Source organism: Choristoneura fumiferana, chromosome 12 (assembly GCF_025370935.1).
Source record: "Choristoneura fumiferana chromosome 12, NRCan_CFum_1, whole genome shotgun sequence".
NCBI lineage: Eukaryota > Metazoa > Arthropoda > Insecta > Lepidoptera > Tortricidae > Choristoneura > Choristoneura fumiferana.
In genome coordinates this window covers 3,423,392-3,449,358 of record NC_133483.1, presented here as the reverse complement: position 1 = coordinate 3,449,358, position 25,967 = coordinate 3,423,392, and the positions used below count along the sequence as shown (strand labels likewise).

The 25,967-nt window shown below is 38.5% G+C and overlaps 1 protein-coding gene across 12 annotated transcripts in view; it reads left to right on the top strand.

Annotated features, from left to right (window-relative positions):
* Positions 1–24,522, top strand: part of LOC141433136 (uncharacterized) — a 76,148-nt gene extending 51,626 nt beyond the window's left edge. For 8 of the 12 annotated variants that reach the window (XM_074095004.1, XM_074095005.1, XM_074095003.1 and 5 more), the window contains exons 4-11: positions 11,528–11,666; positions 16,392–16,508; positions 18,261–18,509; positions 19,010–19,114; positions 19,709–19,933; positions 21,215–21,374; positions 21,803–21,933; positions 22,665–24,522. In XM_074095004.1, the coding sequence (XP_073951105.1) occupies positions 11,528–11,666; positions 16,392–16,508; positions 18,261–18,509; positions 19,010–19,114; positions 19,709–19,933; positions 21,215–21,374; positions 21,803–21,933; positions 22,665–22,802 (1,264 nt within the window). In that variant the 3' untranslated portion in view covers positions 22,803–24,522. Of the gene's footprint in view, positions 1–11,527; positions 11,667–16,391; positions 16,509–18,260; positions 18,510–19,009; positions 19,115–19,708; positions 19,934–21,214; positions 21,375–21,802; positions 21,951–22,664 lie in introns of all 12 variants that reach the window. The other 4 variants (XM_074095009.1, XM_074095010.1, XM_074095007.1 and 1 more) reach the window with 4 other exon arrangements.
* Positions 24,523–25,967: the final 1,445 nt, after the last annotated feature.

The window sequence follows — 25,967 nt, the reverse complement described above, 5'->3', positions numbered from 1 at the left end:
GGTACAAATTGTAGGCACGTTGTATAACCTATACTACTCACGGCGAACATGCGGCGAACCTTGCGGCTACTACGAAACTCGAAGTTCGTATCGTACCGTCCCTCTCGCTCTCGTATTAAATAGTATAAGTGTCAGAGGGACCGCACGACACGAACTTCGAGTTTCAAGTTTCGTAGTAGCCTTGCTTGATCCCTTTGGCAGTTTCACTGACATTTCTGATAGTGACACAACAGTTTAAATTTTCTCATTTTATTGCAGGCAAAGGTTAATATCTTGCATTCAGCCAAGTTATTTAACATAAATTATTTTAATAAAATAAGATGGTCGCATTTGGTTGCACTAGTAAATTATTGACAAAAACATGCACTCCAACTGGAATCCGGCTGCCAAATGGGAGTTATTGCGCAGTTAGTGCAACTGCATCAGCACTGCACCCGACTGTCAGAGGACTGCCATTTTAGGCAATCTGAGTGCAGTTCTTACGCAGTTCTGATGTAGTTCTTAACTTCGGAGTTTTTAACTTCGTTTCTAAAACCTCTTATTGCAAAAAAAAATGGAATATCTGTCTTGCTCCTCCGCGAATTAGTGAGGCCAAGTCGTGGAAAACAGCTACGTGTGAGTTGGAAAAATGTTTTTTCATGCAACCTCTTATTGCTTCTGGTTTCTGGTGTTCTGACTTGTATTTTTGTATTGATGCAATAACTACTTTACGCATACTCATAATCTTTATATCTGTCAAAGTTGTTCTGTGCGCTAAGACATATTTTTTATCTTTGGCTACAGCTCGCACATGTTTCTTAGAACATAAAATAAGTAGAGATGTGCCGATCATGACTTTGGCCGACTAGCCGACTAGCCGATTAGTCGGTTGTAAAGAAGCCGACTAATCGGCCGACTAGTCGGCCAAGCCGATCACAGCTTCGGGGATTTCCGTGACGCTTTTTTAACCAGCTGATTTGGGCGCAAATTGCAACCGACGCCTGTAAGCGTGTTATTTATTTTCTTTTATTCGTATTATTTTATTTTTAGATTTTTGCTTTTGTATCTATCAAAGCGGTGCTTTTGTGAAAAAATAATTGTGTAAAAATAATGCCTACTATTATTGTTCAAAAAAAATTAATCACGCCAAAAAGAACGGCATCCGAAAAGGCTATAGCACTGTGACCACATACATGCGTTGCGGCAGGTTATACAGAAGTCCGAAGAGTATAACCTCCCCCTTTGCCTTGCATTTGTAAACTACGAGAAAGCCTTTGATTCGATCGAGACTTGGGCTGTGCTGCAGGCTCTCCAGCGGTGCCAAGTTGACTACCGGTATATCGAAGTGTTGAAGTGTCTGTACGAAAACGCCACTATGTCCGTCCGACTACCGAACTAGAGCACGACGCCTATTCCTCTGCAGCGGGGAGTCAGACAAGGAGATGTGATTTCTCCGAAACTGTTCACTGGAGCACTGGAGGATGCTTTTAAGATTGTGAACTGGGAAGGACAAGGCATCAACATTAATGGCGAGTACTTTACTCACCTTCGATTTGCCGACGATATTGTCGTGTCATTAGACGTGTCATGTCTAATGTCCATGTTGTGCCAACTCCCGTAATAGTCGAAGGCTCTGCGCTCGAAGTTGTTGACGAGTATGTATACCTGAGACAAACGGTCCAGATGGTAGATCCAATTTCGAGAAAGAGATCACTCGTCGAATCCGACTCGGCTGGGCAGCGTTCGGGAAGCTTCGCAGTGTCTTTTCTTCCAAACTATTGCAGTGTTTGAAGTCTTTGACCAGTGTGTGTTGACTTTGTTGTCTTTGTCAGTGCGTGATGACTTACGGATCTGAGACGTGGTCGCTAACGATGGGCCTCATGAGGAAGCTCAAAGTCACTCAGAGGGCTATACACGGGGTTTCTCTGCGGGATATAATCCGAAATGATCATATCCACAGTAAAACTAAGAATACCGACATAGCCCGTGAAGTGGCAGTGGGCAGGGCGCATTGCTTGCAGAACTGATGGCCGATAGGGTCAGAAGGTTCTCGAATGGCGTCCGCGGACCGGGAGACGAGGTGTCGATAGGCCTCCAACAAGATGGAGCGACCATCCGGTTAAGATCGCGGGATCGCGGTGAATGCGGAAAGCACAAGACCGGTCTGAGTGGACAGCCTTGGAGGAGGCCTATGTCCAGCAGTGGACGTTTTTCGGCTGACATGATGATGTCAAACAGAAAGTCTCGTGTAAGGACTTTTGAACAATTACACAATTATTCCCGTAAAGTCAAGTAGGTATAACTAATGCCAAAATATAATTTCTCGTGTGGGCAAGGAAAAACAGTAAATACTACAAAAATTAACAGCTTACGGTTTTTATATAATGTAATTCCCCCTCTGTGTACCTATACCTACATGAAAATAAATATTTTATTGATATATACGTACGAAGTAAGAAGCCGGATAGTCGGCGCTCTTTGCCGACTATTCGCCGACTAGTCGCCGACTACGAAAGTGGCCGGATAGTCGGCTTTCCCGACTAGTCGGCGACTAGTCGGCACATCTCTAAAAATAAGTAAAATAAAATAAATATCACGGGAAATTTCACACCTATTGACCTAGTCCCAAAGTAAGCTTAGCAAAGCTTGTGTTATGGGTACTAAGAACATGGTTCCTACATTCATTTTTTTGACTGTATGGTTTGGGTAAGGGTTGTATATAGAGATGTGCCGATCATGACTTTGGCCGACTAGCCGACTAGCCGATTAGTCGGTTGTAAAGAAGCCGACTAATCGGCCGACTAGTCGGCCAAGCCGATCACAACTTCGGGGATTTCCGCGACGCTTTGTTAACCAGCTGATTTGGGCGCAAGTCGCAACCGACGCTTGTAAGCGTGTCGGAACCTGTTTATTTTATTTTATTCGTATTATTTTATTTCTAGATTTTTGCTTTTGTATCTAACAAAGCGGTGTTTTTGTGAAAAAAATATTGTGTAAAAATAATGCCTACTATTATTGTTCATTAAAGTGAGAGCTAACAAAAAAATTAAATTTAATCATGTCAAAAAGAACGGCATCCGAAAAGGCTATAGCACCGTAGACCACATACATGCGTTGCGGCAGGTTATACAGAAGGCAGAAGAGTATAACCTCCCCCTTTGCCTTGCATTTGTAAACTACGAGAAAGCCTTTGATTCGATCGAGACTTGGGCTGTGCTGCAGGCTCTCCAGCGGTGCCAAGTTGACTACCGGTATATCGAAGTGTTGAAGTGACTGTACGAAAACGCCACTATGTCCGTCCGACTACCGGACTAAAGCACGACGCCTATTCCTCTGCAGCGGAGAGTCAGACAAGGAGATGTGATCTCTCCGAAACTGTTCACTGCTGCACTGGAGGATTGCTTTTAAGATTCTGAACTGAGAAGGACAAGGCATCAACATTAATGGCGAGTTCTTTAATCACCTTCGATTCGCCGACGATATTGTAGTCATGGCTGAGAGACCATGGAGGACTTCAGTGCTATGCTCGCCGACCTCAGCAGTTTCCGACCGAGTTGGCCTGAAAATAAACATAGACAAGACGTAAGTCATGTCTAATGTCCATGTTGTGCCAACTTCCGTAATAGTCGGAGGCTCTGCGCTCGAAGTTGTTGACGACTATGTATACCTGAGACAAACGGTCCAGATAGGTAGATCCAATTTCGAGAAAGAGATCACTCGTCGAATCCGACTCGGCTGGGCAGCGTTCGGGAAGCTTCGCAGTGTCTTTTATTCTAAATTATCGCAGTGTTTGAAGTCCAAAGTCTTTGACCAGTGTGTGTTGCCGTGATGACTTACGGATCTGAGACGTGGTCGGTAACGATGGGCCTCATGAGGAAGCTCAAAGTCACTCAGTGGGCTATGGAGAGGGCTATGCACGGGGTTTCTCTGCGGGATAGAATCCGAAATGATGATATCCGCAGTAAAACTAAGGTTACCGACATAGCCCGAAGAATTGCGAAACTGAAGTGGCAGTGGGCAGGGCACATTGCTCGCAGAACTGATGGCCGATAGGGTCAGAAGGTTCACGAATGGCGTCCGCGGACCGGGAGACGAGGTGTCGGTAGGCCTCCAACAAGATGGAGCGACGATCCGGTTAAGGTTGCGGGATCGCGGTGAATGCGGAAAGCACAAGACCGGTCTGAGTGGAGAGCCTTGGAGGAGGTCTATGTCCAGCAGTGGACGTCTTTCGGCTGACATGATGATGTCAAACAGAAAGTCTCGTGTAAGGATTTTTTGAACAATTGGACAATGATTCCCGTAAAGTCAAGTAGGTATAACTAATTACAAAATATTATTTCTCGTTGGGCAAGGAAAAACAGTAAATACTACAAAAAATAACAGCTTAAGGTTTTTATATCATGTAATTCCCCCTCTGTGTACCAATACCTACATGAAAATAAATATTTTATTGAAATATATGTACAAAGTAAGAAGCCGGATAGTCGGCGCTTTTTGCCGACTATTCGCCGACTAGTCGCCGACTACGAAAGTGGCCGGATAGTCGGCTTTCCCGACTAGTCGGCGACTAGTCGGCACATCTCTAGTTGTATACCTACTGTAGTTTTAAAGTATTACATTTCGAAAAAGTGACTCTCTGCCAAGTTTCTTGCTGCGCATTTTTCTTGGCAATGATGGTCTTTCCGAAAGCGCTGGTAGTTTAAAAAATGACGTGTAAAAGTGCCCATTGCGGCCTATTTACTGAATAAACGATTTTATTTGACAACTTTTTCTTTACTGTTTTATTATATGTATAGATTTGCCTAGCTTGTAATCTAGATTTTCAGATTGAAATAAAATTGTTTTTTTTTATTTGTATTGATTTACCTATGTATTTTCATTTCGTCTGTCTACCTATTCAGTCTTAATGTCTATCCATTACCTACATTACAAATTAAACTGTGGGCATGAAGAGGCATAAATTATTTCTTTATTACCAAGACTATTTACATTAAACGAAGAATTTCTTAATTAAACCGAAAATTGTGTAATTATAATTTGAACGAAAAATCCGGAACTCACATTAACCAGAATACGGATACGAACAGAATAAGGCCGTCAACGGGCTGCGTGACAGACGCGCGGGGCGTTGCGCTGGACGCCCCGCATTCGCCTCCGCCGCGTCGTCTGCTTCACCCCCTCAAATACCGAAAATTCTTATATAAGCGCGCCTTAATCAAAATAAATAACTATGATCTAAGTCAAGTGACTATTGATCGAAGTGGAAATCAAAAGCGAATATTACTTACGTACGCGAATTATAATGTAAACGCGGTGTGACGTTGAATGTTGAGTCGCGCCGCGTGTCTGCCTTTGTTGTAGCCCGCTGCGCCGCATGCTGAGTTGGCGATCTTCCTAGTGACACAATATCTATTGCGATAGCAAGCTGTGATGTCATAATACCATATAAATATTGCGCACTCGCATTGCTTTCAACTCATGTGTTCATTGATCTGGATCTCCGCAAAGTAACGCCTAAATCAATCAACAAAAAATATCACTTTAGTGTCATTTTCGCAAAAAAAAGTTGGCACCTTGGAATCTAATTCAGCTGACGATAAGATTAAATTTAGCTGGCACCTTCCCATCTGGCAATGTATGGAGAATCCTCCGTCTATTCAATGTAAGTTAGTCCGTATTGCCTTGGGATTGGCACTTCCGTGCTATTTACGGGTAAATGTGAAAGGATCTGCAAAGCCTGGAGTCGCTATTGTTGTGATGTCACGTGCAATGGTGCATAGGAATGAAATGCCTGGTCACGCTATAGCCTGCCATAGTATACTAACGCGGCTTAAAGAAAGAAAGAAAAGAAAGAAAAATGAATGTTTTTTAAATCATTTTATTCGCAACATTTGACACAGTTACGACTCTTCAGAATACTTGCACTGTTGTGTTTCGGCGTGGAGAGTAAGACAGCCGGTGAAACTACTGGCACGTGAGGTATCCCATCTTAGGCCTCTAGGTTGGCAACGCGTCTGCAATACCCCTAGTGTTGCAGATGTTTATGGGCGGTGGTGATCTCTTACCATCAGGAGACCCACTTGCTCGTTTGACAACCAGTCGAATAAAAAATAAATAAAAAATACTTTAATGCACATTTATGCGAGGCTCCAAGTCCGCTAAATTTAAACGCAATTCTTGCTTATGTCGAGAATCTCTATTCAATTTAACGCCAACTTTGCGACAGAATGTCTCTTTGAAAGCGAGAGTTATAGCCCATATAGTTTTGTGTATAAGTCACGCATAAAACCGTAGTAAAGCAACCAGTTTACGTCACCACGCGTATAAAATAATACAACCCCATAAAGATTTTTAGTATCATACTTAGGCGAGTGTCCGTTAAAGTCCAGCAAAAAAAATTTCTGAAGAAAAGTTTTTTTACTTATCATGAAGTTTCTATCCGAGTTTAACTTCGGCTGAATATATTAAAAGCTTGTTAACTTCCTATTTTTCTATATTTTTTTTGCTTGTAATTAAGTCAATGAATTTTTTTAACCAAAATTAAGAAATGATTGACTTTAAGAATTGAATGGATCTAGATTCATTATAAAAGCGGTCTAAAATAAATTTCATCGGGACGCAACTAACTGGAACACTATTAAAGGCGAAAAATATAAAATAAGATTTATTAAATTGTGTTTATAATTCTGAACGCGTACCACTACTAACTAAGCTGTCCGTTAAGATGAATAAATTAGTGTTCTTGTAGAATACAGAATTAGTAAAGGGCCAATTGTTATTCTGAATGGTATGTTTTTGTTGTGATCGCTAAATCTGTTATGGGTCAGATAAATCTAAGACCTTTATCTTATCTAAATTACAAATCAGAGAATATTGTTGCCTGATTGGAAATAACTATTTTTATAGATGTGAGAGAGGACGAAGGGAAATTTACTAGTTAAACAACGTTTTTAAATTACCTCTGAGACCTCAATGGGTAGCTACACCTTTTTATTAGCGTGCGCAAACAAATGACGTTGCAGTGGTGGAAGCAGTTGAGCGACCTACTTGTTTACAAACTCAATTGAAATCTTTAACCTTAAAAGTCATGTTAACTTACATGTAGATATATAATTATAAAGATTCCGTAAAACAAGCTATATGTTCTTAAAACATTTTCGTGTAATTTAATGTTCTTCAGTAAAAAGACTGTTAGTTAATATGCTAAGCTTGTGCCAACTTTGAATATAAAATATATTTACTTAGGTACTCTTTAAATTTCTTTAAGCGACTTTAAAATTGCGAGCGGTACTTTTTTACAGTTCATCTTGTTTCTTTCCATTAAGTTCTTAAAAAGCGGTGCTCGTAATTAGATTACTTTCTGAAGGGTTTTCGCAGTAATTACATTACGAATAATTTAGCTTTACATTCGTAATATAATTTGAGTGGGAGCTTTTGTATGAAGCATGAATAAGAAGAATTAAAAAAATAACATTTTACAGCGAAAAATAGAAAAAGTTTAAAACATTTCGGTGTGGCCAACAATTAACCAAACAATTGCACGGGTAATTTCTAGATCACAACCGAACTTTTTCCAGTTAGTCAAGAGAACTCCACCAGAAAAAACTTAGAGGTTTTTGAAAACAATAATAAGAAAGAAAGAAAGATTTAAGGTATATGAGAACTAGCCAAGTCAAACCTTAGGCTTCGATATTATATCCTAAGTTATAAGAAGAAATGATATTTTAAGTTGTTATAAAATATTTTATATTGGTATAAACACATTTCATTACTGACCATTGAACTTGGCATCTTGGCACCAATTTAGATCTCACTTCTTTTGTCGTTAAAGTCAACAATAACGTCATATATCATAATATTGAACTTGGCTCTCATTTCACATTTATATTTTGATGGGATATAAAATTACATTAGCTTGTACAATCACCTGAATTAATATCTGCCACAGCGGAGCGTTTAAAAATATCTGACACGTCCTATCCGCCCCAGAAATAGAGTCGTATCAGATATTTATGCAGGTTTTGTTGTGTCAGATATCGGTGCTGGTGACTGTACAACAAACTCAGCAAACATTTTATACAATGCGGCGTGGTTTCCTTCCGCTGCAACTGCGGAAGTGAAAATCCAGACGTGCGTAGGGAATTTAGAATAGCTCAATGTACGCCCTCCGCTTGATCTATTTCTTCAGTGAGGACCGAAAATGGAAGGTTGTCGCTAGGAGTGCAAAGCGGTAATATTAAACCTGTGAGAAACGTTAATTATATTATTGTAATATATTTAAATCACGTCCATAGATGATTAGTATGTAGTATTAAATTCTACAACTATGAGTATGAAGCCGTGGTGGCCTAGTGGTTTGACCTATCGCCTCTCAAGCAGAGGGTCGTGGGTTCAAACCGCGGCTCGCACCTCTGAGTTGTTCGAAATTCATGTGCGGAATTACATTTGAAATTTACCACGAGCTTAGCGGTGAAGGAAAACATCGCGAGGAAACCTGCACGAACCTGCGAAGCGATTCAATGGTGCGTGCGAAGTTCCCAATCCGCACTGGGCCCGCGTGGGAACTATGGCCCAAGCCCTCTTGTTCTGAGAGGAGGCCTGGGACGTATATAGACTGAGATGATGATGATGATATGTTAGTATTACACAGAAATAAGCTTGCATTTGACCACAATCACGCCTGAGGTCAGCGAAGATGTCAACTAAGATGGGGCACGCTTGTCTAATAAATACCCATTCACCCTGAATTTGAAGACCGCCAGATAGCTTAGATAGATTAGTAAAGATTTAAATAATTTCACAATATTAAATACCTGCATTAGATTAAAATATACCAATCAAATTAAATTAAAAATCGCAAAGGTAGAAGTAAAGCTAATAACAAGAGCGTGTTAAAAATGTATAGAAATCTTCAGTAGTAACAATGTCTCTTAGCTTGGACTGTAGCTCCCACGGGGTTTTGTGGCTATTTCCATCCCCACTGCTCTTTTCCCCGCTTTTATAACAGAGCGATTAGCTTTTTCAACTCACAATTGAATAAGTCAATATTTGTTCTACTCTACTTAGAGTTTGCTGAATCATTACAGTTATCCGTCTTTGCCTCGTTCTTTGGATATCTCATTTATTTAACCGCAAAAAATAATCTAATGGTAGTCTGAAACACATTAGCTTGCTTCTGCAAAGTAATGATGTACCGTCATTAACGTGGATTCGTGAAAAATGGAGAGAACATTTCTTTTTTATTCGACTGGATGGAAAACGAGCAAGTGGGCCTCCTGATGGTAAGAGATCACCACCGCCCATAAACATCTGCAACACCAGGGGTATTGTAGATGCGTTACCAACCTAGAGGCCTAAGATGGGTACCTCATGTGCCAGTAATTTCACCGGCATTTACTCTCCACGCCGAAACACAACATTGCAAGCACTGCTGCTTCACGGCAGGATTAGCGAGCAAGATGGTGGTAGCAATCCGGGCGGACCTTGCACAAGGTCCTACCACCTGCAATGAATTGAATTAATGTTGATTTTACTTAGAGTGAAGGTGTTAGGTGACTGGGGTAGTTCCGTCATATGATATGTTTGTTCTCGGGTCTTGGATCGTTAATATGTATTTAAGTATGTATTCATATCTATATAAATATGTTTACCCATTACCTAGTTTAGTGTATTGCTTAGTTTGGGACTAGGTCAATTGGTCCCATGATATTTATTTACCGTGCTACGGTTTTTAACTGACAACATCACATTATATGCCACTTAACTATATCTACGACTATCATCCATATCTGTTATTGATTTGAATTATTGACACTTTAGATTTTTATCTAATGAAAGTAATATAAAATGCAGTAATAATAACGCGTATAATCGTTTCTATAAAAAACGTGAACTATTAAAAAAATTCAAAACCCGGAACAACACAAATGATACTTCACCTGTCCCCACTAAATTGTAACTACATCATTCCAAACATAATATTGACACGGTGCAAGTGAAGCATCGTAAGATAAGGTCCTTTAATAGCAAAAAACATTTCTCGGGGCCACTCAAGCCTCGTCAATCACGTGGATGATTGATGAATTGCCTCCGATAAAGTGTTTTTTTTCTTTTACCACTTTGCTTGACGCTGTGATAGCGCGGCGACATTAAATGCGGGCGCTTTTACGAGTCTACTATTACGTCAATTTAAGAGAGTGAGATAGAAGATAAAATTACAATTTCATCATCATCATTTCGGCCTATATATACGTCCCGCTGCAGGGCACAGACCACTCAGAATGAGAAGGTTTTGGCCGTAGTTCCCACGCGGGCCCAGTACGGATTGGGAACTTCATACACACATGTTTTCCTAGAAGTAAATTGAACAGACTGGTCCGGTTTGTCCACTAAATGTTTGTCAGTGCATATTGCAAATTAAAACTTTCGGAGCTTGTTTGCAAACTGAAACTTCTAGTTTAGTTTGTGATTGCTTTAATCCCAGGGACTGCTACGTTTAATCCATGGATTGATGGATTACATTGCAGTCTGATGGATGAAGAATATTTTCTTATGTATTGGGACTAAGCTATCAAGGGAATATAAGGTTTAAATAATACATGTGCCGGAATGGATTCATCTTTATAATATATGTAAATTAATGTATTAAAAAACCGGTACGGAAGGCTTCGAAAATGAAACAAAAGCTGGTAAATGTGCGTCAAACCTGTGTAAATTTATTGCATTTATTTTGTGACATTTTTAAAGTGTACATAGCGGAGTGGCAGAATGCATATCTAATTCCGTAGAAGAGTGTAGTAGCTATACGCTCATTTAACGATCTGAAAACAAAGTTTAAAATGCATTACAAAAATAGTATACATAATGAAAATTAAACCTTGAAATAAAGCTGTGTGTCTAGATAAAGGACGTTTTATCAACGATAGCGCTAGGCGATCAGAGGCCTTATATGCTTAACACACTAGGAATTACAATCGTTTTCACCATTTATTTCTGTCACACAGTTTAAGACGAGGGTAAAAGAAATGGTGAGTTCGATCGCATACGTCAGCACGTTAGAAAGTACGGCCTCAGAATAGTAAACTGATAATGTTCGGGATACGGGTGGTTTTTTTATTACAAGCTTTTATTTAGTTTCCCCAGTCCCGTTGTCTGTCTATCTGTCTGTTATCAAATCTTGCAAGTTAAATTAGACCAGCTTCCAGTAGTTGGATTGACTTGAAATTTGGTATACTTATGTAAATTGCGTGACAATAATAATAATCTGGTAGTGACATCCTGGTAGTCCGGCCAGGATCGTCTCCACAGAACGAAACTCTTCAACGGCTAATGGCATCAACTTGAAATTTGGTATGCAAATGTAGTTTGTGTTCCAATATAAGTAAAATCAACAAAAAGTACAGTCAGCAAAAAAAAGCTTGTATACATAATTATTTTTTTACCAAAAATTTATTCATACATCATTTGCTTGTTCATATTGACTATTAGTTATGAAATTCTTACTCTCATTCTTCATTCTTTATTCTTACTTTTATTCATTTTGTCGCAGATGGTCCCACGGGCTGTTGTTCCACCAGGCGGTCGTGGACTGCGCGCGCGCCGCCATTCTGCTGCCGCTCGGCATCGCCGTATTCCGGTGCCAGCCCGTCTACAAGTGCTCGCTAGTCGAGACAGCGTTCTTACTACTGGTAAGCGTCAAGCAGGCCCTACGAAGGTCAAAATTCGAACTTCGACTCTAATATTATTTAACCTTTAGAGTGACGCCATGACCTGGTTTTTACGTTTTTTAGCTTAGAAACTTTGATGTGTCTTTGATTAAAATTTTCTGCGGTTTTGTACACCAGTAAGATGTGTACAAAGTGCAAGATGCTACGCGCGAAGAGATGCCTTATTTGAAATTCTGATGCCACACCAGCTTGGCTTTGTGTCGAAAGCGGAGCAGCGAATTGCCTGAACTTTGACACGGAATTGTCACAATTCCATGACGCTGGAGTTAGTGAGGTAGCTTGTCTTTACAACCTTACGTTTCGCTTTTTAACCTCCACGTAATAATCAACACAGAAAAGTTAGGAAACTCTGATATTATTATTTCAAAGTCCAATGTCTCAAAATCACCTCAACCGGTTTTTATCAAACATAGCTGCCTGAAGAAATTCCGATTTACAATAAGCAAAGACTTTATAACGCTGTAGTATATAGTACCTGAAGTAAATGAGAGTTTTGTTTTGGCAAAACACGGTATCTGTACCTATTAGATAAAGTGTTTGGTCGAATCAGGATCCTAGGTTTTAAGAGTTACAGTGTAAATTACAATGAAGTTTTTCAATGTTATTGGTAGAAAATCAGTATACTCTAATCTAAGTATGTATAATATAGATTAGGGCCAAAAAGCTAATTTAACAGTGTTACCGCAAAACACTGTAACTTGAGTAACTGTGACAGACAGGCGCAGGGGGTTAAAAAAGGGGTGTTATATTTGACACCAATGTTTTGACTGACCCTAGCTTTTTATCGGATTCCATGCAGAAGACACTCTGTACTTATTACTTTACTAACAATAAATGATAAGTTATTTGTATGCTTTTTACTAAAAAAATGGATGTAATTGTCGGATTAAATGAATTTATTATTATTATTACAAGCTAGACAAACGCAAGGTTTTCTTCAAAATATACCACGACACGTTGAATTAATTTAGGTTCAACGTCTAATCCTGGTTATTACTACTCATTACGGCGGAAGGAACTGCGTCGCACCGGGACACTGTTCTGCCGCTAGAGCGTTGACGCCATTTGCTAAATTACATTATCAAGCCCAGCGGTGCTTTGCCGTGCTATGGGTATCGTTGAGTGACCTTCATTACAGAAACTGTAGCATCTCAAGCACAATCCCATTTTTAATTGCTATTTTGTATTTACGTATACTCTTTATTGAACGAAAATAAAAAGACATTTGACAAACGTTGAAATACTTGCACAAAAACGAACTTAATCGCAATCTCTATGTCAAGAATTTTTGACGGCATATCGTATAATCTTCTTCAAAAATGTTTGTGCCTAAACTCCTCCGAAACGGCTTGACCGATTGTTATGATTTTTTTTGTGTGTAATAAATAACAACTAGTGAATACTTTATTTATCAACAAAATACTAACCTCTAAAATACGGGCAGACGTGCATGGTTTTTTCACATTGTGCACAGAATCCGTTTGATTCACATAAAAAGAACGGAGCTGATGTTCAAAAGCTTCTTTTGCACTTCTATTTTGAATTCAATCACTATTTCCGGTTTAAAGATCATTTTGTTGCGACGCTGACATTTTTCACGCGCTAAACAAACACGGCCGGTCAGCTGGTCACGGCCGCCATTGCATACGCAGCGCCACCAGTGGCCAAAAAAGAAAGTAGTTTACGATGTGCCCGGTATAGAGCTAGGAATATCGACGAATGCGTTGCTCTAATCGATTTGCCGTATTATTTCTCAGGCACATCGTGATATGCCTGGCCAACGTTTAGGCATATCATGAAATGGCGGCGTTTCACGATATGCCTAGGAAAATCGTAATCTGGCGGATTTTACGATCGGCCGCCGACATTGACACCATTAAAAAATAATTCGAAGACACGACTCGAACCCTTAAAACCAGATTAATTTTCGATTAACTGCAAAATTAGATTTTTTGTTGCTTTAAAACAAATAAATATGTTGCTATTTCCATTCAAACTCTATGGGAGAATTGTGTTTTGACAGCTCATAAAAAGTACGTCAGTTGATTGGTGGAGTCACAGAATAGGGATCTATTTTACACCGTAATTTCAGCTTCATAAAAAATGTATACACTTACCTCCTACCTTTAAGTACTGGTCATTTAATTTAATGCTCCTTCTACACTCTATTACACAAAGTCGTACAAAGTGCTATAAGGAAGGTAAATTACGCTCTCGAGTCGAATAGACCTTTTTAGCCGTAAGGAACGTTAAACCAGTTATAGATTATTTTAATCAAATCATCTCGGCCTTTATATACGTCCCACTGCAGGGCACAGACCGCTTCTTAGAATAAGAGGGCTTGGGTCATTGTTCCCACGCGGGCCCAGTGCAGATTGAGAACTTCGCGCACACCATTAACTGTCTGTAGATCTAAATATTTATACAATAGTATCTAACAAGATTTTAATTTTAATTTTGTGACACTTTTTTACTATTTTAACGGTTCCGTACCTTAAAAGGAAAAAAAACGGAACCTCTTTAATACCCCACTATGTTTTCTGTCTGTCTGTCCGTCTGTCAAGAACATTATTCTCAGGAACGAGTCGGTATCAAGATGAAATTAATGTCAAATACTCAGGTCTGTTATCTCTTTGAAAACTTAAACGGTAAGAAGGTAGTTCTTATATCACTTCGTAATTACAGATGGCTGAAAATCTTTTTTTATGTTTGTCTATCAATATCAATAACCATATGAGATGAACCCACACTGCATGGTACATTTTGCTTTGGATAGGGGCTCTGCTAACACTGGATAACATAACCTATTTTTAACCCCCGACCCAAAAAGAGGGGTGTTATAAGTTGGACCGCTATGTGTGTCTGTCTGTGTGTGTGTGTGTGTGTGTGTGTGTGTGTGTGTGTGTGTGTGTGTGTGTGTGTGTGTGTGTGTGTGTGTGTGTGTGTGTGTGTGGGTGTGTGTGTGTGTGTGTGTGTGTGTGTGTGTGTCTGTCTGTCTGTGGCAACGTATCTCTTAAACGGGTGGCCCGATTTGAATGCGGTTTTTTATTTGAAATCATGTTTTCTAGCAATGAAGAACACATGTTTCATCAAAATCGGTTTAGCCGTTTTTGAGATATTGAACTTTAAATTGAAAGTCGGGGGTTTTCCAACTTTTTGTTAGTTAGGTTATTTATCACTAAAGCTTATCGAAAATTGGTATTACCTAAATGTTTGACCAAAACTGTAACATTGGAACAGACAAAAGCGATAAAACAGTTGAACGACGCTTTTTTGTTCAAAGTCACTGAGGCATTAAGAGCACTTAACTTCAGGCTGTGAGCCCGACGGATATAATTCGTCGCTTAATTTTGATGGCAAAGACCTCGTCCTTGTGTGACCACAGAATTATTGATGGCATCAAATCGCTACAGTCTTTTATTTTCCGCGTAGATGAAAGGAATCGCACCTTTTGTGTTCAACTGTGGGAAATTCTTTGTTATTTCGCAGTGAGGCAGACGTTTTAAGCATTATATCATGTACGTTATATGATCCAACTGTCCGTAACTAAGTATCTAAATCAGTAAGAGATTTTTATTTACAAAAAAAATAGTAAATATTTATTAGTAACATAAAATTAAAATAACACAAGGAATAAATTAAATAAAGACGAGTAAATTCAAATTAAAATCATGAAAATGTTTCAAATTAATGTCAAAAATATGAAAAATTAAAGAAAACAATTATAAATAAATATAAAACTAAATCATGCCATTTGTTTGACAGTTCGTTTTTTATTTTATTTCATAGATAATGAGTAAAGTTATTACACTAAAATAAAACAAAAACGAAACATCGCTCGATCGATAGATCTTTATTGTAAATCGTGACATTTTCTTCGTTAAGCATTTTGATTTTAAGTTTCCGTCAAGACCACCGCGATGGATGGTGCTTCTCCATTGTGCAAGTTAACCGATCTTTCTTACTACTCGTACTGCACGTGTAAAATTTGGGATGGAGCGGCAGTTCTCTAACTTTTCCCAAATACTTATGTAACGACGTGCTTTTAAAAAAGCAAGTGTACCGTTTCTTGGAAAGCTGGCAACAAAGCAATCCAAATTGGTGCTATATGAGTGGACTTTCCATTAAGTGAACATCATGCTTGTTCGTTGGTATTAGAATTACATAAAAACCGACTTAAGTGCACGTAGCGAGCCACATAAATTGTAAGGTTCTGTACTAAGTAATACGCGGTAAATTCAGATTTTTCAAAGCAACTGTTTTGCTCGCCGAGATTATAGTCATTTAAAGAACGGATCCCTGAATCGAAAAATGATCGTGGCAAACCTATAATGGTTTTGAAAAATCTAAATGTATAGGTACGCAACGATACCCCAAACTTTGAAGTTAGACAAGAAAAAAGTTCATCCACATTTTATGTGTTTAAACTTACCGTTTTTTTATCTCTTGTTACGTGGTCAACATTATATATTCATCCAAAATTATAGCTTTATAGCCCCAGAAGTTTCTAAGCTAAACCGCGGACGGACGGACGTACGGACATGTCGAAACTACAATGGTTCTTTGTTTGTCTGCAAAATTCCAACGGAATATGAAATTTTGACATAGAATAGAAACTGCATAATATGCAAAGGCAAGCGCGCTATACACACACCGCTGTCATTCTAATCCACGTATTAATTTCAGGTGACGGTGTCAACAGTGAATATGTTAACTACGGTGCTAAATGACAGTCCCATATTCCCGGAGAACGAGGAGGAGCAGGCGGATTTGTCGGCTCCATTACTAATGGACAGCCCTCAGGTGAATCATCTAATACGGCACTCAGGATGAGCTATTAAGCTAAATAATGAGTAGATTTAATCAGTGTCGCGCTCATTGCCTGGATCTAAAACAAGTGAAGCGCTGTTAACAAATTTTGATGAAAATATAGTAAACTACTCGTACATCTTGCAGTTGCGCAGTTTCAAATTGATGTTGGGACGATTGCAGCATGTGTTCATGAAAGTTAAAAGTTTTATTTTTTATAAAAAGTTATGAGATGAGGATAAGACGATGTAGGTACATGTCATAAAAAAGAAATAAAGTTTAATATTTGCAATCGTGTGCTTAGGTCACATTTACTCATTCGTTCCCTTTTGCATTCATTGCAAAGCGAGCACTTCATGTAGAGTAGATGTATGTGTAATCATTCAGTTCATCTGTCTGATACCGATACCACAAAGAATACCAATGCTACAAATCGACATTAATTGTTAACTTTCGCATGCAAAAAGTGACAATTAAGTATGTAAAACGTTTGTGGTAAGGAGTGCCTATACTCTATTAACTTTTAAATGCGTACTTAGCTTATATTAATTGAACAGTATTTTGTGTTTGTCTGTCACTTGAAACGTTTTCATTTTCCAGACACCGAAAAGACATAAATTTTGCTATAACGCCCCTTTTAACTTCATTTATAATTAAAGTACGGGAATAATATTTCATACATCAAATGCATTGATTAGAGAGAATCTTAGGTTGTACATTTACATATAGTAGGTAAACATAACGATAAACTACACATTTTTACCTAGGTAAAAATATTGTATTTCATTGATATGGACCTTTGCAAAAGTAACGCCTCAATCAATTATGTAAACATGTCGGTTGAATTTATTAATTTAATAAAATGTTTGCATATATCGTAACAGGATACATTTTACGTATTATACTTTAAAAAAATCTGGTATTTCAAATCAATACGTCAACAAAATAGATCCTTGAAAAAATATTCATAAAGTTCACTCGGAAAATTATAGGTTTTGCGGTACGACTCTTTTTAAAAGTAGTGATGTATACCCCTACAGAGTCCTTCAATATCTTTAAATTTGAATACATACATATAAGGTGTTAACAAATTAAGTAGCAATATTTTAAGAGATGTTAAATAAGATAAAGAAAGAAAAGAAAGAAAGAAAATACATTTATTCACAACACAAGACAACAATATTATTAGGTACAAAAAAAACAACACAAAGGTATGTGTCATAAAAACAATAAACTTTTACTTTTTAATATAAATTAAGAAAACTTTTCATACGATATTTTTGTTTTAATTTCCTGAACAAAATAAATAAATTGTCATTTCGCCTAGACATAATCAGCCTGTGCATTTGAGTGACAAGATATTTAACACTTTCTGTCAAGTGAACCCGTCGTTTGTCGTGAACGTCAACGATTGGCGGGAAAACTATTAGTAAGCATTATGTGACTTTGACATTTATTTTTCTAAGTGAAGTGGCCAGTTACTCGTGACAGTCAAGACTTTCAAAGAAGTTTTAAGCACTGGCTATTAATTATCTCATTAACAGGGTGTTTTGACGCACCAAACTTGATTCTCTAATTATCTCTAAAAAGTAACAAACTTTTAAATAGTTTATACTTAAGTCTACCCCTACAAACGTGTACTATCTGCTTTAAAAATATTGGTACCTAATTTGTTAGCACCTTATACAGCTAGAAAAGTAAGAAAAATTGTATTTATCAATATAAAAACTTGGTTTTCTGTTCCAGTGCGTCTTATTCGGTACATTCATGATCTGGTTCGCGTCAATCACCATAAACCTGGGGCCGACGTTCCTGTCCGGGGCTTTGGCGGCCAGTGCGGGGTCCTACAGCTCGTACGGGCCATCTCCGTCGTGCCCCTTGGTCCGAGGCCCCTTCAGGCATTACGTACTCAACGCCCTCTGGATCGGCGTCAACGCCGTCTGCGTCGGCCTCACACTCTTCCACCTCAAGAAACTCCACAGGGACCTCACTAAGGTTTGACGCTTATTTGAAATACATTCGAGCAAAGGACAATATGGCATGGAGAAGTGCTACGATGTCATAGCGTTAGCTGCTTCGTTCATTTGATTTGCATTCATGATCATCATGTATTCTATGTAGACTTCTCCATGGTAATTTGCCACCACTAAGATCATGACATCAGCTTTCCACGGACAGAATAAGTATATCAATGACATTGCAAAGTTTAGGTGCATCAAAGATTGAGCTTGTTAAGTTCTGCATCGAAACTTTGCGCCGTTCGAGACTCGTTGAAGTTTATAAAGGCATCTCTATACGATCATAGTCAACAACAACACTTAGGAGCACTTCGGTGGAGCGGGTGTTTTTGGTACATTGCCAATATGCCTGGCGGTATTCCGCAAATAAGATTTAAATTTTCGTGACGGTATTTTGGGGGAGCGTAGTTAAAGTCGATGGCTTAGTATTGGGTGGGTTGGACAGGGGTTCGATAATTTAAATCTTATCGCATGCAGGCTAACGTAGAGGCAGTTCGAGTAGCTGGTCTAGTGACCACGCTTGTCAGCATGGCCGGAGACAACCGGCGTATGGACTCGCTGCCTAATAGCGTCGGACCCAGGGTAAGTACAGTTCGACGCATGCGCACCCGTGTATATCACTGTAGATACTTATAGAATGCACCCTGTAGACTACTTCCTCTGACTTTTACTGTACCTACATTAACACAGCTACACCCTTTAACTAAAATAGTTTAAACTTTTTCTAAATTTTCGAACTAAAAATATTTATCTAATTATTTTATTATTAAACTAATGTTCTCTCTAAATAAAAGCAAACTTACATTCCTTTCGCTTCATTTCCATATTTGTAAAAAGTTACAAGGCTCTTTTAGCTAAAATCTTTTTTTCTGTTTCTTGCCTAGGTATAAGTCAAAATGAATCGAAAAATATTTGGCTACGATACGATACGATATCACAAACCCGCTAACGGACTGTCAGATATTTCGCATTGTAGACTATAGCGTTTATGTACATTATACGCTATTATTTTGACATTATACCTGCGAAAGAAGCAGATAAAATATTATTTAGCTAAAAAAAGTTAGTAACTTTTATGCACGAGGGGAATCTTAAACCTATCTTTTTACCAAACATGCTTGGTTCTTCACGCCATGACTGTGTTTCACAGTTTTAACACCCGTTTCCCACAAACAGACTGTAGACGGTGCATTGGCGGGGCACTGCCACGCGCCAAGCTCGAACTTACCCCTGGGGGGAGGGCGACGCCTGCGGGGGTACCTCGCGCGGGTGGAGCGGGAGGGGGTGCGCCGCGTGCGCATGTTCGTGGTCATCACTGCCGCGTACGTGCTATTCTGGGGGCCACTGTTTATCGTCACGCTGCTTCATCATCCGTCGTTAACGTCGCATATAGCGTATGAGGTAAGTTATGGAAGAAGGAGGAAGGAGGTTATGTTCCCGAGCGTGTGTATTTTTCATAGCGTGATAATTTTTATTAGTTGGTTTACTTTTTTTTGCATCGGCGATGAATGTCTAATTGTAAATTTGACGGAGTGGGGCCCTCAAAACAGCGCTATGGAGTTTTAAGCTCACTAGATATTATTACTAGCTAACTGGAACAGTTCAGGTGATCAAAAATAAATATCCTAACATGATTGTTGTCGATTGCATAACTGGATGTCCAGATATTTTCGGGCATCTAAACGTGTTTGTAAGTAGACAGCGACTGCAAAAGTCATCTTAAACGCGAGCAAAATAAGTTTTTGTTAAAAAAGTAATTTTCAATGCAAGCTCTTATTGCTGACTGTACTTTTGATTGACTGTACTTGTGTTGTCGTCCAACCAGCATATCGGCGCGCATCTACTCTATCTATCATAATTCTATCATATTTTTTTTAGACATTAATGTAAACGGTTATCGTGCTCTTGCTAAAGGTTAGATTTGTTTTATAACAATTCTGAGCAATTCATTGATACAGAGAAAAAAGAGTTATGAAAAAATTACATTTTGAATTGCTACAATTATGAGAGTCGATAATGGACCCCCATGCATACCTACATGACCTTTCAAGTCAATCCAACCATTGAAAGTGGGTCAAAATTAACTCCTTCGGCCACGTATGTAACCGGAGTTTCGTAACCAGTTGCGAACAAAAACTATTTTGTTCTTATACGAAACCATAACTGGTTGCGCGAAACTAGGATCAGTGATCGACTTCTGGTTTTTTACTGAAGCTTATTTTCACAGAAGCATTTTTTTTCCAATCAGATTCGACACAGACACAGTGTACTTTTGTGTAGTTTTGGCCCTTCGGGCCAATGCAAACTTAACATAACCTAAACCTACCTATGTTTCTGTGTCGATTAAAATTGGGAAAAAAGATTGTACACTTTATTACATATTGAAATTTGTGAATAAGTTTCAAAAGAAGATTCTATATTCTGTATGGGAAACCAGTTCAGAAAGCAGAATTATTTTTCTTCATTCGAAACCAGGTTTCTGAAAAAGAAAAAGAATTCTGTTATCTAAACTGGTTTCGAACCTTTGGCTTCCAAAGTGGCCGAAGGGGAATTAACTTCCAAGATTTTAAACAAACAAAAAATATACAAGGTAAAACTAAATAAAAGCTTTTAAAAATTGTCTCATTCTGAGAATAAAGTTACAATTTAGATTTAGGCACTATAACTTTCACTCTCTCACAGATGTACTTCCAAATCTCGCTGCACATCTCATACGTGCACGCGGCAGTAAATCCGCTGCTGTTCATGGCGCTGCACCGCGCACTGCGCCGCGCTGCGCTGCAGCTGTGCTGCGGCTGCTGCGTACATTGGAGCCAGTTCGTGCTGGCGCTCACAGCTGCTGGTAACATTACCCGCCTTACTCCTAAACAGTCATTAGAATAAGTAGCGTTAATTTATATAACATTTACCCAATTGAATTTGCCCTCAGTTACTTTAGCCCTTCTCTACCTTACCTTTGATTTAACGTCATTATCATTAATTGTTTAATTATTCGACTCGTATGAATGACCTTGAATATAACTATTATTATTTCCTATCAGGATCTCTATGGTTGTAGGCATCTGAGGATTGGAGATCTGGTAACCCGATATACGGGTTTTCTCCTAGTTCGGGCACCAATCTCCACCGCAAAAGTCTACCAGTTATACTTTAAAACCATGTTTACTTACTGTCTCTGTATTTTACTTTGTGATGGAGCGAATAAATATTTTTCACCTTTTTTACTTCTGTTTCTGTTTACAAGATTTCAATGAATCTCCCTCTTTCTAGCCCAGTCTCCGCTAGCGCCATCTTCATTCTCTCCCGCAGCAGCATCCCCCGAGCCACCGCCGGCGCCGCCGCCCCCGATGGCGCCCCCCGCGCCCCCGGGGCCCGCGGTACCTGCGCCTCACACGATGATGGTAATTACCTCTTATATGTAAGTGTTGACACCGTAATACGTGGTTTACTCACTCGCACTGCCCCGCACGACCCCGTAGATCCTTCGCGAGTTAGTTGGAGATTCGCGGTGTTTTATCTATCATCGACGCTGTTTCTGTCTTTTGCTATCGAAGGTGTTGCTAGTTACTTCTGCTTGATGAGAGGCCATCCATAAATAGCATCCTCCTTGTCACACTTACAACTATGAAAATTACAATTATTCTGCTCCTGTATTACAAATCACCTAATCCTAAATAGTATAACGCAATTCATGGATGGCCACTGATAAAAAATTTATATGACCTGAATTAAAAAAATATGTATTGTCATTAAAATCATGCATGAAAATTTCAAGGGGCAGCTTTATTGTAACTCGTACTCAATCTGAGGGATAGCTGGTAATTTTGATATGTGCGTAAATGGCGACAGTATTATGAATAAAATAGGCTGCGACACTATGCACTGTACTGGACTACACTCATGTGCATACACAGAAATTAGATGTATGCAATGTGGTCATCTACATACGCAGGCACTTGGTATAAATAGTGATTGTATAGTGTAGAATGTCGTAGTCTAATTGGATTATTTTGGCCCTTGGATTCACAAGGTTGGCCTTCGAGCTTAAACTCTTCTGTGATAGTGGCGTTCCTATTAGACATCCTGTAGCTACCCTACTCTAAGTTAAATGATCTCAAAATCTCGATCTCAGAGTTGGGAAGTTGAGGAGTGTGACGCTGAGAGTATGTCGAGTGCGCGTGTGCAGGGAGACGAGGATATGATGGGGGAGGCGTGGAGCGGCGTGCGCCGGCCCCCGCGCTCCCCGAGCCCACTGCTGCCCGCGATCTAAGCGCCGGCCGCACATCCTGCGCATGTCTCCGATGTCTCGGATGTCTCCGATGTCTCGGATGTCTCCAATGTCTCGGTTGTCTCCGATGTCACGGATGTCCCGCAGGCTCTATCAAGCCCGAGCCACGCCGTTGTCGCCACACATATCCGCTCTCGCGCACTTTAGTGCGTGTCACTATATCTATACATATATACGTGAAAGATCAACGAATTGTGTGTACATAGTTAAGTTAGTTACACGATTATGTATGTGGTAGTTTATTGTAATAGATTCCTGGAATCCTTTGTTATATCCTGGCTTTTGTGCAGTGGTCAAGTTGTAGTATAAAACGGTTTTCATTATAGAAACTTTTAAAATTCATACAAGTTGTGATGAAATATGAAACTGGAAGGAACCCAAAACATTTAATTAAATAACAAAATTAACGGTTTTTATTTTAATAAAACATATATTTATTGGTATGTTAAGGGACTGGGAATTTTAGTATGTGTAAATTATTACAGAGTAAATCAATTATGAAATTTAAAACTTATGAATGTCTAAGATGTAATCGATTCATTGTGTGTTCCATTTTTAAAGTTTAAGATTAGACAGAGTTTAGAATTCCTATTGTATCATAGTATATGTATGTAGTAGTTTAAATACTATACACTAAACTTGTAAGATTTTATGGAAAGCTCAAATTCTAAACAGTGGACATAGGAGTAAAAAAACTGTCATAATGCACTATTAATAGTCTAGTTGAAGAGCAAGATTATATTTTTAGGGAAATCGCAATATCCTATTAAAATAAAATATAAATAAATTTGCTATCGAAACACCAATTAGATAGGCATAGCTCTATGAAATTTTCTGTTCACAACTTCAGGACTTGGGAAATATTGTTGTTTTATAAATATTTGGATAATCACATAAAATTCATCAATTGTTGTAATTTTTATATACCTATTTCAATAATTATGTACTATAAGTTGATTAAATGCATACATATTTTCTAAACACCTAAAGAGCAATATGATTCTGTTTTTCAATAATGCCCTGTATATTTGTATAATAAAGACTGACTATATTTATGTTTCTGTGAATCAGTGTTTTTTTTTCTACTTATCTTGATTGTACGCTATATTTTTCTGTAATTTCAGAACATAAACTATATTTAATAGTTTCTATTGGAATTATGCGAATGATATTATTGTTCTACTATTCATCTTCACTGTATATTTTACATTCATTGTATATTTTTGAAATTGTAAAAAATTCGTAAAGTACTTACGCGTTAGGTAGTTTTCCAAATAGTTTGGTTAGTGAAATATGACATTATTGGCACGATATTTTTATTTTCAGAATTGCAATATTATTTATTCGATTCGATGTAGAATTTGTAATTATTTTGAAAATTGTACACCATAAAGTTAATATTGTAAACATTCATTAATTAACGTTAAGTAAATTAAAAAATACATCTTTATAACAAAATGTTCTTTGTATTCAGTGTACATAAGATTTAAAATACATATAAATCGTCCTGTTTACATTTTCGTATTCATTATACAATTTTTTCTATAGTTTAATGTACCTATGTTGATATTAAACTTGTGATGGGAGCTCTACTGTTAAAACCTACATGTAAATGATAAATGCCAAATTAAGAGAGTATTATAAAAATCGTGTTCTTCACGCAATATTAAAAACAAAATGATAAAATGACACAATAAATTGATTTGACTAAAAGATTCTTTTATTTTTGCCTTAAACTAGATGCATCGATAAGAAAGAACTTATGAACAAAAAGAACACCTTATGACAAAGTAAAGGTTTCTATGAACTTATAATCTATCTAGTTCAGAAATACGCTGCAATCCGCCAATGTCTGATTTAAGACCACATTTATGACCCTTAAGTACTCTTTTATTTTAGAGTCGTGTAAACATTTACTGACAAATTTGTTAAGCAAATGATTATTTCTATTCCTACATCCTATTTAAAATTACTCGTTTTACGTAGCAAGGTGGCGGCGCTACGCCGTAGAGGTGCTACGAACCGTAGCGGGATTGCTACGGAACGAATGACTTGGCATAAATGCTAAATGTATAGATGTAGAACGATGAGTAATTTCAGTGTAAGTACAGTTTATTTGGTTTAGTAAAACAGTATGCTTTGTGACTGTCTAGTAAAGTTAAATGTCAAAGTGAAAGATATAGATAAAAGAATGCTAAGTTAATAGAAGCTTAACAAGTGGGTATTTATGAAAGGGTAAGTCTTTAATATTTATTAGTTACGAACAGAACGGACGAAACTACGTCGGAATACAACCACCTTTTGTAGGCGAAATCTCCACATCTTCGAAAGGTTTCTTATCTAATAAACAACTAAACAGATTTCGACGAACCTTTGTTTGGAACACTGGCGATTAATCCACTTTCCATACAAAAAGAAACTGAATCAGATTAAAATCATCTATTAGGGAGCTATAACGTGGGCACACATACAAACACAAAGACCTGTGAAACTTATATAACCACTCGGTTCTATTGAACTCAATAAAAATTATACCAAAAGTTTTTAAATAGCCTAATTACCGTCTATAGTAGCCTACTTGCTCTGTTCGAGACTGCGCCTCGCGCAAGCTTCATTATCGATAACTACATTTACTCCCGTTAAGCACGTATATCATACGTGACTTCTCTCTACATGTCTATATTGGTACCTGTGTGAATCTCTTGTAAGTTTTTTAGGTTTTGACAGGGTCGCATACCTCTACGAGTGTAGTTCCTTTCCTTTCTGTCAGATTGCAGGTGGTAGGACCTTGTGCAAGGTCCGCCCGGATTGCTACCACCATCTTGTTCGCTAATCCTGCCGTGAAGCAACAGTGCTTGCACTGTTGTGTTTCGGCGTGGAGAGTAAGACAGCCGGTGAAATTACTGGCACTTGAGGTATCCCATCTTAGGCCTCTTGTTGGGTTGGCAACGCATCTGCAATACCCTGCAGATGTTTATGGGCGGTGATGATCTCTTACCATCAGGAGACCCACTTGCTGTGTGAAGTCTTCTGAAGTCTTCTGGCGAACACAACGTAAAACAGCCGAGAGCTACACTAGCTCCGGGTCACCTTATACTGAGCAGCAAAAAATCTGGCCCTCAAATATATTATGCTGTAATAGGTAAT